The sequence below is a fragment of the Bactrocera oleae genome, chromosome 2, assembly GCF_042242935.1.
Source record: "Bactrocera oleae isolate idBacOlea1 chromosome 2, idBacOlea1, whole genome shotgun sequence".
NCBI lineage: Eukaryota > Metazoa > Arthropoda > Insecta > Diptera > Tephritidae > Bactrocera > Bactrocera oleae.
In genome coordinates this window covers 92,809,243-92,824,463 of record NC_091536.1, presented here as the reverse complement: position 1 = coordinate 92,824,463, position 15,221 = coordinate 92,809,243, and the positions used below count along the sequence as shown (strand labels likewise).

General features: G+C 32.4%; 2 protein-coding genes across 5 annotated transcripts; one reads left to right on the top strand and one right to left on the bottom strand.

Annotated features, from left to right (window-relative positions):
* Positions 1-282: 282 nt before the first annotated feature.
* Positions 283-2,448, bottom strand: Coq2 (ubiquinone biosynthesis protein COQ2, mitochondrial). 3 transcript variants are annotated; one of them, XM_014235199.3, is made up of 5 exons: positions 2,318-2,448; positions 2,072-2,239; positions 1,557-2,010; positions 795-1,492; positions 283-728 (listed from the first exon to the last, which is right to left on the bottom strand). In XM_014235199.3, the coding sequence occupies exons 3-5, from the start codon at positions 1,981-1,983 to the stop codon at positions 504-506; spliced, it is 1,350 nt and encodes a 449-aa protein (XP_014090674.1). In that variant the 5' UTR covers positions 1,984-2,010; positions 2,072-2,239; positions 2,318-2,448; the 3' UTR covers positions 283-503. The 3 variants fall into 3 exon arrangements, with proteins under 3 accessions (XP_014090674.1, XP_014090678.1, XP_069962105.1); XM_014235203.3 differs by lacking the exon at positions 2,072-2,239 and having other exon boundaries at positions 2,318-2,446; XM_070106004.1 differs by having other exon boundaries at positions 2,072-2,407.
* A 3,202-nt stretch (positions 2,449-5,650) lies between these two features.
* On the top strand, positions 5,651-14,212 carry Ctr1B (Copper transporter 1B). 2 transcript variants are annotated; one of them, XM_014235209.3, is made up of 2 exons: positions 5,651-5,974; positions 10,063-10,752. In XM_014235209.3, the coding sequence occupies exons 1-2, from the start codon at positions 5,909-5,911 to the stop codon at positions 10,540-10,542; spliced, it is 546 nt and encodes a 181-aa protein (XP_014090684.3). In that variant the 5' UTR covers positions 5,651-5,908; the 3' UTR covers positions 10,543-10,752. The 2 variants fall into 2 exon arrangements, with proteins under 2 accessions (XP_014090684.3, XP_014090685.3); XM_014235210.3 differs by lacking the exon at positions 10,063-10,752 and adding an exon at positions 13,674-14,212 and having other exon boundaries at positions 5,655-5,974.
* The last annotated feature ends 1,009 nt before the right edge of the window (positions 14,213-15,221 follow it).

The window sequence follows — 15,221 nt, the reverse complement described above, 5'->3', positions numbered from 1 at the left end:
ACGGGAACCAATCCCTCGGTTTTTGAGATATCGAGCTCAAATTTTGCACACACCCTTTTCTCCCAAATAAGCTAATCATTTGTCAGAACTGCAATGACATCCGACTATTATAGCATAACAAATACATGTCCTTGTTTGGAAAACTTTTTTCTTCACGGAATGTGGCAAGGATTATTTTCCAAACGTACAATCTCCGAAGAAATTGTTCAGATCGGACTACAATATCATATATAATATGTAGCTGCCATACAAACTGATCGATCAAAATCAAGAGAAGGGTACTATAGTGCAACCGAAGTTAACGTTTTTTGTTTTAAATTGCTTTATTTAAATCAATTTGTAGACCCAATGTTAATACTCTGTATTTATTAAGCATATATATATATATTTTTTTTTTTATCTAAATTAAATTACATTATCCTTTGGTTTACCGAATATCTTATTACAGTTGTTCTTATCAATGGGCTTGCTATTTTTAAATCTAAAGATCGCTGAACGAGCTTTTACGTTAACACCTCCGGTTTAGCGGGTATATTCACGAGACTATTTGCAGGTTGTATTTGTGGGAACGCATTGTTGGTACTCGATATAGGTACATTATCCGTTTTCTCTTTCGGTTTTAAAAGAGTGCCCAAAACAATACCAAGGAATAAAATTAAACCTACTTGGTGGTTCGAGAAGAACTTCTTGGCACAGTCTGTTGGATTATCAATGTTTAGCGAATATATCTAAAATAAAAAAAACAACAAATTATTGTTAAAATAGTTACATATAGCAACCAACTATGAGATTACCTGTTGTATTAAGTGAGCGCCCACCACACCGACTGCAGCATAGTATGCAACTGTTTGTTCGGTAGCTACACCAGCAAGTGATAGTCCTGAGAGCATAGCTGCTGTAAATCCAGATAGCCATATTTTAGTGTTCTCTCCAAATCGTAAAGCAGTTGATTTCACGCCAATTTGAATATCGTCGAATTTGTCTTGATGTGCGTATATAGTATCATATACAATTGTCCAACAAATACCGGATAGGTACAATGGTAAACAAGCTTCCCAGTTAACAACGCCTTGAGTCGCACACCAACCTAAAAGAGCGCCCCAATTGAAGGCCATGCCAAGCACTAGTTGAGGCCAGTACGTTACTCGTTTCATTAATGGATATGTTATGACTAATCCCAATGAACTTGCTCCTAATACTATTGATTGCCAGTTTAGTTGAAGTAATACTAACAGGCCCAAACTCAGTTGAGCTGATAGAAATACAATAGCATCAAATTGTGTTACTTCACCAGAAGCTAATGGGCGAGTGCGCGTACGTTCCACTTTTGCATCAATATCTTTGTCCCACAGATCATTGATGGTACAGCCGGCACCGCGCATTATCAGCGCTCCAGTGGCAAAAAGGCCTAACATTTTCCAATCAGGCCAACAACCGGCATTCGCACTGAGCGCTATACTCCACGCACAGGGCCAAAATAACAAGTATGTTCCTGCATGATAACATTGAAAATCTTTGCAATTATGTTCACATATAAGAAAAGAAGTGTTACACACCTATTGGCCGATCCAAACGCATTAAACGGCAATATGGTGAGAGAGCTTCCTTTATGCTTTTCTTCAACTCGTTTGATTTACTAACATTACTATCAGGCGCATAGGTGGAGGAGATCCCCTGTGCGGCGGATGCCTTGGGCAACTGGCTCTTGTCTTTATTACTTGCATATCTCTTTGTGGTCGCGTTTAGAGAACTTCTTGAAATTTGGTTATCTATTTTAAAATATATGTTACGGTTACGTTGAGTATTGACAAAGAGTTGTGAAGGCGCTTTCGTGAAATAGCTGCAACCACTAACACTAGTATGCAATTTTTTGATATTTAAAATGCACATCCTTTCATCCAAGCACATTTGTTGTGCCGTGTAGATAACTGTTTGAAATCTTACACCTTTTTGGATATATTGTATATTACGTAGCACTGACATGTTGACTTGTTGAGGCGGGTATTAGAACTGCAAATATTTAAGAGTTAATTTCCGGTTTAAATTAGAAATTTGACTTTGATTAAATAACCTCTCATAGAATGGCAAGATTTAGTTAAAATGCAACTTGACCCCTATCTTCTTTTCGTTTTTTTTTTTTTGTACTTTTTATAGCTTTAGTAATATTAAAACTTGATTATAATCGCTTGCATACGCTCTCTCCCACTGCTTCAGTTGACTTCGGCATTTGTTTCGTAACCTTGAATATCACTTGCATTTATTTTCAATTATAGCATAGAGTTACATGAAATTGATCCAACTTTTCAATCACAGTTACCCGTTTTGCTGTCGATGGTTTTTATGAGATCTTTTAGAAAAATAAGTTTGTTTTATTTTAATTAACCACATTCTAGTGTGAAAATAACACACAAAAACATACGACCGCCAGCATGCTTTTGACACTTTGCCTAATCACATTTCTTAGGGTTGGTTCAGGTATTGCCAACGTTTACGAATATCAAATAGGAAATTAATTATACAATTCAATAAATTATTCTAGGTACTTATGGGCTCGTTAGAAACGTTACAGAAAAGCGAATGAGATGCGGCTGGATGACTGCATGTTTAAGGGTAAATTAAAAAATATTAAATTACTTATTTCTACATATAATATATAAGAATGGCTTGCCCAATAATACCTAGTAGGGGAAGAATTAGGCCGCCATGGTGGTCTCCCGAACTTAAAAAATTACAGAAATTCTGCAGGAAGCAGTTTAATTTAGCTAAACTATCCCAAGGCAAGGGAGATTGGGATAGTTATTACAACCTTCTAAGGTCCTAGCAAAAAGACATTATTGGAAATCTTTTTGCAATGATTAGAGAATACGACGGAAGCGTATCGAATTAGAAAAATAATGACACAATCGGTGCATAGCATTGGATACCTTCAGAAGCTAGGCCACAGCTGAACGGTATCCAGTGAAGATGCTCGGAAAACTTCCCATGGGAATGGAGAATTTGGTACGTGATCCTGTGACTCCTGCACCAATTCCCTGTGATGTTTTCAAGCCGTCTGTGTACAATTTGATTGTGCTTTCCCTTGGCAGTACATATTCTAAAGGAAAATCCACAGAAACAGCACTATGCTCAGTGGTAGCAGAGATTGAAAAATCTCTGGTAGTTAAAGAATAACACCTAGTTGCCTTCTTAGATATAGAAGGTGTTTTCAATAACATCCAGCCTAGCGCGCTTCCAGATTTGGGCATCTCTGAATCTCTTAGAAAATTTATTGAACAGATCAGGTCAATAATCTGGAAGATTCAGCTATGTGCAGATCTGTCCTAAGGGGTACACCTCAAGTAGTTGTATATTGTGGCAGTTTCAGTTAGAGGTAAATTTCCGAATACCCTCGCTAACCTTATGCAAACAATATTAAATGACATAAATCGTTTAGATGTGCAGACTAAACTTAAATGTTAGCAAGACGGAGCTAGTATTGTTCACTAGCAAAACAGTACTCCAGAAGTTATGTCGCCATTATTAAATGGTCCCAGGCTAACTATTGGAGATAAGGCAAGCTACTTCGGACAAATTTTAGGCAGGAAGCTTTTATGAAAACTAAACTTAGAAGCAGCTACAGAACTTTACACCTACATTAACGCCTCGCAGTAGTTTTTAGACCGATTATGACATACAGTATATTGGTATGGTGGCCAATAAAGGAAAAGAAATACGTGGTGAGGCGTATGGAAAAATAAGAAAAAGAGAGAATTTTTTTTCCTCTGAAGTCTGCGTCATCAGACAGCCACTCTATCTACCTAACTAGTTCTATATATTAAACCAAATATTTAAGGTATTTCGAACATAGAAACTAAAGACTCAATCAAAATGCCGGATGAGATGCTGGCGGTTGGCTGAATGTATATAGTAAATTGTTTAAATGAAAAAGATAGATGTTGTTGTTGTTGTGCACAAAACGTTCCCTGGCACTTGTATATACAAATGTTCTATCCGGTGGTCGTTTGAGGCGTTAATTCAAATGTATTAATGATCGACATAAAACATTGAAACCGAAATAAATCAACATATAATAACAAAGCTTTGGGTTTTCTGTCATCAGTTCCAGTTTTACTTCATTAATTTACATTTTTTTAACTTATTAATATCATCATACCATCATAGTTATTAATTCGCTTTCTATATATGTAACTTAGCAGCGAGTTATACGACAATGAGATTAGGTCTCTACCAGATAAAGTTTGTCACTAATTTTTGTTGATGCTTATTGCGTGTACGTTGCTTTCAACAAGTTGACAACTATTAACTTCGTAATAATTATAGAAAAGTTATAGGCCACATTAGAACTTTTAAGAATTCATGCAAATAACCCGATCCACAAACCCAGTCAAACGGTTCACGACACAAGCTTCACCACATTTCCAAGCGAAAAGAAGTTGACTTCTTGAGAATAAACCTCTTTGTGCACGTTACCAATTGTTTTGTACTGCCAATGGTTTTGCACACGTCCACCCAAATGGTCAGTTTACTACTATAACCAAAATGAGTGTCACAAGTGGCCCTATCAAATCCATCGATACATTCATTGTACACACAAAAGTCGTAAGACTAACGTGTACACGGAGTGAAGAATTGATTACAACAATAAATTAATGGTTGTTATTGCCTATATAAATTAATAGAATGTTTGCACTTTTTTCTTCATACTCTACGTAATAAATATATTAATACATGAATGCTTAAAATAATTTGATTAATGAGTTTTTAGTAGTGTAGGAGATGGATTACTTGAAGACTTTTGGGGTATTATTTTTTTTAAGAAACGAAGAGACAAATTCAATAAAGGCGTTATTTTTAAAAATTTTTATAATTAATTTTAATAATTAAATTAACTAATATTTTCAAATAAAATAATTATATAAAGATATTACATTAATAATTAATTAAATTTTTTAATTAAATGACTAAAATCTGTTCAAAATTTGGTATTGCATTTATCTCTTAACCCTTATGTTAGTACAAGGGTACCCACCACGGTGTATTTGTGTGAATAGCTTAAAAAATATTCAATATTTCATTTTAAGCTCTCAAATCGTCGTTTTTTAACTTAAAAGAAAGCTATTTCTGAATTCATTTTTTAAATTTTGTTTTTATCTTTAAATTGTCACTGACTATTAATATTTGAAGGAAGATTTTTTTTAATAAAATAAACAAAATAATAATAATACTCAGATCGTACCCCGGTACCCGGTTGCTAAAAGACGTCGGTAAAGTTGGTTACTAACATAAGGGTTAATGCAACCGCTTATCATTCTTATCGTGGAATGACTTTTCAACAGAAGGCAGAAGTGTCTTTCTATTTGTAACACTGTCTTACAAATGTAACATTTATTATGCGCTCATCCGTGTATGTATATATACGTATGTGTATGTGTAAGTGTTTTAATGCAATTACAACAATAGCGCAAAACGATCGGCTACTCGTCTCTTTTTGTACTCTTTTGCTCTGCTAAATTCATACAACCGACTCCCAACCACCCCGTAGACATTGTTGTTGTTGTGCGAGTATCTGTTATCTATGGGCGTAAATATTTATTCTCGTTCGCTCGTTCGGATTTATTTGTTGAAACGTTTTTCCTTAAAAAAGCCCAAACTAGCTATATTGCAAACCAGTACAGGTCTTACTCTCGCTTTGTGTGTGCGTCTAGCTAGCTAGCAGACAAATCGTCCGGTGAACGACGAAGATTAGTGACCACAGTAGTGACTACGGTGCTTAAAGCGACGACACTCCGCGTCATTATTACTGTAGCTTTGATTACGTGCTCTCGTTCTGCAAAGTTGTACTGCGATAATTTCCTTATTAACTAAATAATATTAATAATAACAAAAACATTATAAATTATTTATCAAAATGGATATGGATACGCATGGTAATGATAGCACGGCGACGACAGATTTTTGTCCAATGATCATGGTGGTAAGTTTATTAGTTAATAATACAAATTACAAGCATGCATACATATCTGAAAATATACATATATATACATAAACATCTATGCTAATTTATTTATGTATATGCATTTATGTTAGGGCGGTTAAAGCTGAGCTTTTAGTTGGTTTTGAGTACGCTTACTATTGCCTTACTATCTCCTCTCCACATTTTGCTTATCAAAATCAAAGTTTGTCTCTTTATTTATATAAATCGCTAGTTTCAACATTGATACGCTCTCATAACAACGTACATACATATGTACGAGTATATATTGTTGAGAATATTAACGAAAAGGGAAATCATTCATTGTAATAAGTTTTATTTAACGCCTGAATTAACTATGAAGTATATGTCTGTGTATTAGATAACGTACAGCAGGTGACTATCTGTATACATTGTATACATATATACAAGTAGTACATACACACACCTAGGATAAGGTCATATTACAAGAAAAAAGGGAATAAGTAAATTACTTTTGCCTTGATTGAATATTTTGTAACAATTAACAAAATTGATCCTCTATATATTAGAATTCATCAATGAAATCAAAACTTCACTTTCATGCAAGAAAACATAATGAAAAAGAAATAAATAATTGGTAAATGCTTGACAAACTATGGAGTCTGACCGGTTTTAAGCTACTTAAAAAGTTTCGGAAGCTTTTTCATACCTGAAATCCACTCGATGGTTTGGTTGTATTCCCTAAGTACAAAATTTAAGTGCTTTAGCTCATAAATTAACTTCTTAGATATGCAGCGGCACGAAAATTAATATAAAACAACAAATAATATGAATGTGTGCTTAGAGAGGTGGATATTTTCAAGGAAACCAATTAGATAAGTTATAAGCTAACCTAATTGATAGTTTGATGTTTTAAAATTTCTATGTAAGCATAGGCTTAAAAAATGAAAATAAACTGAGTACTTCTAAAGCTGTAAAATTGAAATGTTTTCAGTCTATAATATTTTATGGTAATATACAATACAATGTTAAACTTGTATTGTATTATATTATAATATTTTATTGGGGCAAAACAAACATTTGTTTTTAAAAATAAGCCATTTTGGGAATTAAAAACAACTACTGTTTTAATTGTTTTACAGTTTTAAGAGCATATTTATACATATATTAAGAATACACAGTAAAATGTTTGAAGCAACAAATTAATTTTTTTTCAAGTTACACGCAATCTTCGATGGCGGTTAAAAGGTCCTCCACGATTGCAGTACTTCCGGCTTTTTACGTGGATGAAACTTGAAAAACAAAAAAATTGTTACAAAAAGATATTGTTTGTACGAAGACCCGCGGTCATTAAAAAAGAAAAATTCAAAAATCGACAAAATGGCGACGTTATTAAAAAATGTAAATTTTACCCAAAATTTTTTGAATTTTTGGCCTGTCAAAATCAGACTTTTTCATCATTATTATTATGGAGAACTATTTATAGAATATTCAACAAAAAAAATTTAATAGGATTTGAAAAGTTAGGGTCTGTATGATAAATCGATTTTAATTTTAGTGGGTCATTTTTAAAGGTATAATCTATTAAATCGATATTTGTTCACACTAGGTGTGTCCCTTAAAGTAACATACATATATACATATGTCTTTTTCCAATGCTGTGCGTAAAACTACTGTTTTTAAATATGCAATTGAAAAACACTTTGAATCTAATTTAACTAGTTATATTATTAAGACCTATTACTACTTTTTTGGGTTCATATATATAAGCACTCCCATTAATTCAGATGATAAACAAATACATTCCATTTCAAACGTTGTAATCGTGATAACGGTTTGTATTAAGACTTATTAATGCTTTTTTGAGTTCATATACATAAGCAAATTTCCAATTTCATTCATTTAGATTATAAATAAATACCATACATTCCATTTCTATCGGTCTGGTGAGCTGCTCAGATTTCGTTTTCGGAATTTCTGTTTTAATAAGAAAAAATACGAATTGTCGAGCATTTATCTTATTTTTTTGTCAAATAGTTTATATTTCTTTCAATTTTGGCAAGGTTTTGAACTAGGTTTAACATATTACCCGGTTATGAAATATTATTAGAATATAGAAGGTCGATGCGCAAGACGCCTACAATATGGCTTATCCTTCTTATTTTAATATAATTTATTTGTCTTACTCTAACAACTAAGATCTCAAAATAAAAGGAAGTTTTTGTAAACTAAAAATAAAATTAAAACTAAAAAATAAACTAAATTAAAATTGGCTATTTTCTTTAACTGATCCACTTCTTTTGAATAGTACACGAATTGCTAGAAAAAACTTAAATAGTTATTCTGCATGTTAAAAATTATTGAGAGCATAAAACAATGTTGAAAATGAGCTAGCTGGGGTCGTCCGTTTACCAACGAGAGTTAACCCAATAGAGCCAAAACTATTCTTCCCAGTGGGAATCCTTTAATAAAATAAATTCATAAAATAATAGATCCGCCATTTTGAGCTTAGTGAGTGCCCATCTCATGTAGTGTAGGTATAGGGACCCCATCGCACATAGACTCAGGTCTGGCCAAATACATATAGGTATCTGCCCATGGGCTCTTAGACTAAGATGCCATAACTTTTTTTGCTGACCGTTGTGACTTCACCTGCTTTGGACCTGTACAACTAGCTTCAGTCCACTGTAAACGTTATTGTTTCAATTTACGATCATGGTGGTAGATTCAAGTCTCTAGTCAAGTTTAGTTTTTGTTGAGTTGTTAACGTGTGCGGCACTTACTTTCCAAACAGCTTTTTCATATTTAATTCTCCATGTAAATATGAAGTACTCGTTCGTCTGGGATGCCTATGTCATTAGCAATTTTAAGCTTAGAGAAACTTGGATCTTCACTAACAATATTATGAACTTGCTCAATGATTTCTGGTGTGGTTGCGGTTTTTGGTCGTCCTTCGCATGAATCGTCTTCAAGCCTAGTACGACCACGTTTAAATTCACCAGCCCAGAATTCAACGGTGCGTTTTGAAGGTGAGCACACTCCTTATACACTCCTTACCATTTTTCATAAATTTCCTTTGCTTTTAAACTTTTCAGAACAAAGTTGACGCGTCAACTTCAAATCGCTTGTAAACAAAGAATTAATTGACAGAATGACTTGTCACTTTGGATGTGTTCTCTGGACGAATGTACCAACTTGGAAAAAAATTTGGTGTTATTAGTGCTATTTCTTAATGAGAGAAGAAACTTTTCAACCTAATTGTATGTATATATACACATATACGCCATTGTATACTTACGAGGCGCATGCACAATATGTCTTTAATCTCATCAGATTGTTGTCGCTTCTGAGAAAGGTAGACAAAAACTTGGGATTATTATTTAAATTTTATTAAATTTCGAAAAATATTGGAATAGGTGTAATTATCGTAATATTAAAATTATTAATCTTTAAACTAAGAGATCATAGCTGCTATAGCTTCTATTTATAATTTTATTTTGGGTAAATCGGTTTTTAAGAATATTAGTCTCAATGCTTACTAATATTCTTATATATATATATTTCGGTAATTCTGTATAGCAAATAAGCCATGGCTCCTAACATCATACTAAATCTCAGCTGGTCTTTGGTATTTCAGGCGTATTCTTTATCGCCTAGGTTTATAGTAGCCTTAGTTTAATAATTCTCGATCGTAAGTGGTGCGTGGCAACTTAAAGATCAGTATTAAAATTTGATATTTGCTTGGACTGTTAATTATTTTTCGGTTCAAGAGCTTTGCACAGTTTTTTTTAGAAGTTAGTACTTAGGTAGATCTACGAGTAAACATTAACTGGTGTCGGCAAAGAGGTTAATAATTCAAATTTCATAGGCTTAATGTTAAAAATATGGGAAATATGGTATTTTGTATATTTTTTCGAAATACTTGTAAGTACTTATTGCTTATTAGCCGGTAGTATATTGGTTAATCCCAACATCCTGCCTCACCTATCTCCTTCATATTGTGTATACTTACATATCCACCAACTATGTAGTATATGAAATAATTAGAACGGTCTTTACCACTTTAAACCACTAATTTCCACAATGTTTCTCTTATCTAAACTTCTTAGTTCCATGGCGGACATTGTGAGCGCATACTTTGGAGCGGTTGGGTAGCCAGTACATACGTAGAATTCATATTATCTTGTTTAGCAATTGTTGTGATGAGTTTTCTCTATGAGGCGTTGAAATTTTTGCGCCAACAACTTATCAAACGTGCTGTCCGGAAAGAAGCTGAACGTATCAATTTGGGATTGGAGTCAAAACAGATTACTAGTAGCACTTCTGGGTCGATTGGACGTAATTCCAGAGAAGCTTTAGCTGACATACGTGTAACAAAAGCAAATTATATCCAGTATTCAATGACATCGACACACATCATTACGTCACTACTATTTTTCATACAAGTCGCTCTCTCTTATTTGTTGATGTTGGTATTCATGAATTATAACTACTGGTTATGTCTATCAGTTGTTGTCGGTTTAGGTTTCGGTTATTTCATTTTCGGTTTTTCTCAACATGATGCTTATGATAATGAATGTTGTCATTAAATAATAAACATTTATTCAGTATTATTGTAATTAAGTGTGAGTTTTCGCAAAAAATTATCTGTATAGTTTGTGAAAACATTTTTTTGTGCACAATTAGATTAAAAACAAGATTTTAAATATTCTATATAATATTTCTACCATACTACCATATTTTTGTATATAGTATGCATATATTTTTACTACAAATAATATCAGAAAATTCAAATGAAATTTTAAAACGTGCTTTTATTTTCTCGAAGAGTGTAGAAATTAATTAATACAAGTAATCGAAAATAATGAATAATCGAATATAGTCACCTACCGATTTCTATGCTGAAGATAGTATTATATAGGTGAGATCTAACACCCTTTAGAAATTGTATATGCAAATTTTGTAAACAATTATTTTTATTAACCCTACAACAAATACTCATCTTTCTATTAGTTATTCAGTGAAGAAACGTTAAAATGCTTATCTGTTCGCATTTAAATATTTTTATCTGAAATATCTTTACACAGCTTTAATATTCAAATAAACTAATATAAATATCAGAAAAGAGTTTATTCTATACTCTGCATGTGTGCTATGGATTTCTTTTGCGTTTTTAGATATATTTAAGACATAAACTTAGACCTGGATCTATAGCAAAAACTGTCATTATCTTTCTAAAAAAAAACTATTCTAATGCAGAGATGGATTTAAAGAACCGGCTCGACTCGTGGGACTAATTTTAGCGACCAGGTTTTAGTTCAGACTGTTCTTAAAAATGTTGATGTGGGACTTTAGAATTTTTATTTTCTGATAGTTGTGATATTAACGAAGTGAATAACTATTGATCATTCTTAGAATATGTTTCAGAAATCTGCTATGAAATTGAATCATTATTATTAATAATATAATAAAATGCGTATAAAAAATGTGTATGTTTTTAATTATAATAAATTGAACGTTTTTTTGTACTAAAATTCAAACAAATAAAAGGGAGTTTCTATATTAATAGTAAGAATAGAAAAAGTCTATCGTGAATTAAAGTGGTAGTCGTTGGGTATGTGGCAGTATTTCTGGTTGTGACCTGCTATATCAAGTTGAAACTTTGTATTATATGTACTCGTACATATCGGTATATAAATATTATATATTAAGCAAAACGAACCGCCTCGGCAGATACCATCAAACTGATTGTCAGCTGCGTATATGTATAAAGTTAAAATTTATTGTTTAACATTAAAATTGAAATATCTATTAGCAAAATTATTATCACTATACAATGTGCAAAAACTTTTAAATACACAACAATTTTTATGAGTTTAAGCTGAACATTTATTCTTATTTCAGTGCAATTGTTTTGCAGTATGAACTATTTGCGCTAGTTTCTCTATAGTGAATAATTGAATAACAAATTCTTTTGCATTTTCTTTAATTTATTTCAATCTTATGTGTATGTATGTAAATATATATATTGGCACTTTTGCCTCATTGTGTTTGTTTTTTTGTCTAATCTTCCAAAAATACCGACAAGTGTTTTTTGTGGTTTCAAGCTGTTATCTAACGTACAAACAAAGACATATATCTGCGAACCTGTGCTAAATTAGTTTTGCAATTGAGTTTTTAAAATCACCCGAGTTAGTGAATAATTTTGGGGATATATTGCTTTACTTTTTTGACATAATTTAAAGAAGGAAATATTGCTGACAAAAATTTCAGTTGTTATCAGTATCTATAAATATTTGGATTTTTTTCTTGAATAATTTGTTTTTTTATTATTACTATAATTTTTTTAATTATAAACGACAATGTCCAGCTGCGCTTTTCAAAATCGTTATTAATTTTCTCACTTTCAATAAACTCCGTCTTGTATTTTTTTATATCTCTGGTAAGTTTTACACCCCAAACAAGTCGATCCATCCTAATTTAGGTACATAAAAACCAAAATAATAGACATACATATCTACGTACATAAGTACAAAAAATTTCATGTTATGCTGTTATCTTGTGTACTTTCGCCACCTATCTCATTAAATAATTATTACACATGTGACACATGTCTCTCATTAATATAATTATTAATAATTAATTAACTGTTATGTACCCGCTGGTGTCAGCGGCAAATATTTTGATTTGTAATGGAAGTGGAATGCCACTATGATTTTAACTAATTATTTTCTTTAATAATAATTCAAATCATAAATATGTAAATGAATCTAAAATGCAATTATTAATAAAATCGAAGTAAAACCATTACATGGTAATTACTTTGTATTGAAAGCTCCTTCATTGGCAAATATTATAACCTAATGTAATGTAGTTCTGCAATCAATTACATATGAGGTGACCCAAGAGCTTTTACAATTTGTTATTCGAATTCAAATGTTAGTGCTTTAAGTGGTCTATGGTTGAACAAGTCTCTTGGTATATGTCCCAAGCGGACAGACAAACCACTCTGAAAAGTTGTTAATTACAACAGCATGTCTTAGGAGAAATGTCAACTATTCGCTCGAAAAGAGAAAAATATCAAAAAACAAGAATTCACAATCTTTTTTGAACAGCTAATTGTTCATATTAATATTTTATTTTTTTCTGGCTTCATTCCGAATTCAACTCGTATTTTCTAAAAGAACTACTTTTAATATATTATATTTAATTTGTTAATATTACTTCTTGACAACCATAACCAGTTTCGCCAAATCTCTAAAAATTTTGACCAGATGTGTTTATTGCTGTCAAAAATTCGTTTTTTGAAACTGTCAGCCTTTCTTGTTCTATGACTTACTAAACGTAATTAAGTTGGGACATCACAAACGAACCCTCCTTTTAATATACATACATATATGTTACTATATTCTAACACCAAGAAGAAAACGTCGGAGACCCTATAAAATATTATATATTCATAAATTATCTGCATGCAGAACTGAGTTGATTTAGTCATGTCCGTCTGTCTGTCACTAAGATGTTGCCCATTTGTCGGAATGGCCCATATCGGACCACTATAGCATATAGCTGCCATTTAAATTGAACGATCGGAATCAAGTTCTTGTAAGAAACCTTTGTATTTGTGAAGGGTATTATAGCTTCGGTGCCACCGAAGTCAACGTTTTTTCTTGTTTTTCTTATTTATTTATAATTCTTTCGGGTTTTACTTTCATTTTAGTTCCACGGTGGTCATTGCGAGCGAATATTATGGAGCCATTGGGTTACCAGTACTGTAACGGATTTTGCCCTCTCTTGTGTCGCTTGGTTTTTTATCGCCTTTCTTTACGAAGCCCTGAAATACGCACGTCAACAATTACACAAGCATGCAGCACAAAAGGGAGCGGAAAAGATGGCGATAGAGGTAGAAGCGAGACGGGCTGCACATCCACCGGGTTGCACACATGCACCAACTCCGCTGCCGGAGATTCGAGTCAAAACTTATCGAGATAATCTCTTTTCAAAACACCACATCATCCAATCGTTGCTCAATGTGGTGCAGATTATCATTTCCTACCTGCTGATGATGGTCTTCATGAACTTCAACTATTGGCTGTGGTTGTCTATGATTTTGGGCATGGGTTTCGGTTATTTCTGCTTCGGTTGTATAAGGCAACAAGGTACCGGCGCTGAATGTTGCACATGAAGCTGATCCAATATATGTTTGGTTGTTTTCATTTTGAATAAAAATTGTTATGTTAAAAAGTAATGCATTTCAAACACTGCCTGTTTAAGTAGACTGTTTGAGAATAATGACTTTTACGATTAATGTTATTATATAAGCGGAATTGGCTTTAGAAAAGGGTTTTAAATTAAGAGCATATTTTATATAGAAATTTTAGTTGTAAGAGTTCAAAAATATTTTCAGTTGTATTTAAAAAAATAATTTTTAAGTCTAGAACTGTTATGTTTTTATCATAATCACGTTATTACTTGCCTATATTATTTTATAGTTAGTTCTAAACAAGTTAAAATTGAGAATGCTAAAATACTGTCGTCCTGGGTAATTTTGTTACCTTAGCTTAAAAGGTTGGACAGATGTTTTTAAATTTATATGATCGAAACCAAAAACTTTAGAAATAATTAATATCAGTACGCATTTCTTTATTTCTTAGATTTATTTACGAATCACAAATAAGCAAACATATACAATTTTTATTTAAGGATATAATTTTACTAGAGGGATAGCTGTCTAGGTAAGCATTTATACCACCCTATCATGAATAAATAAGAAAACTGTCATATTTGGAATGCGAAAAATACAGTGCTGGATATCCAGGCTACCTATAATTTATAAATAGTTAATGTCTGGGGTAGTATCACGCCAAAGGACATATTTGTCCATTTTTAAAATTGAAGATTCGAGCCAACGTTATCGTCAATAGTAACCGATCGCAATTTTTGGGCTCTCCAAGTCAATATCAATGGATCTAGTGCAAAATTATTCCAGCAGGATGATGCTACAAGCCGCATAAAACAATCACTTTAATGGAACAAACTTTTGCTGATCGAATTACATGAAAAATATGTGATTTTTAAATGAAAATTCGGTAAGTTCTTGGTGAGATAAGCTACGTTTTGTTAAAAATAGTGGTGTAAGCTTTGATCGATAAGATGATTTTCTGTCACCCTTATATCCGAAGTTTCAGATCTATACTAAATCCTATACTCTTTGTTGTCTAACGTGACCCTGAGCAAGTTCTGCGAACAAATGTGTTTTTCAATTCTC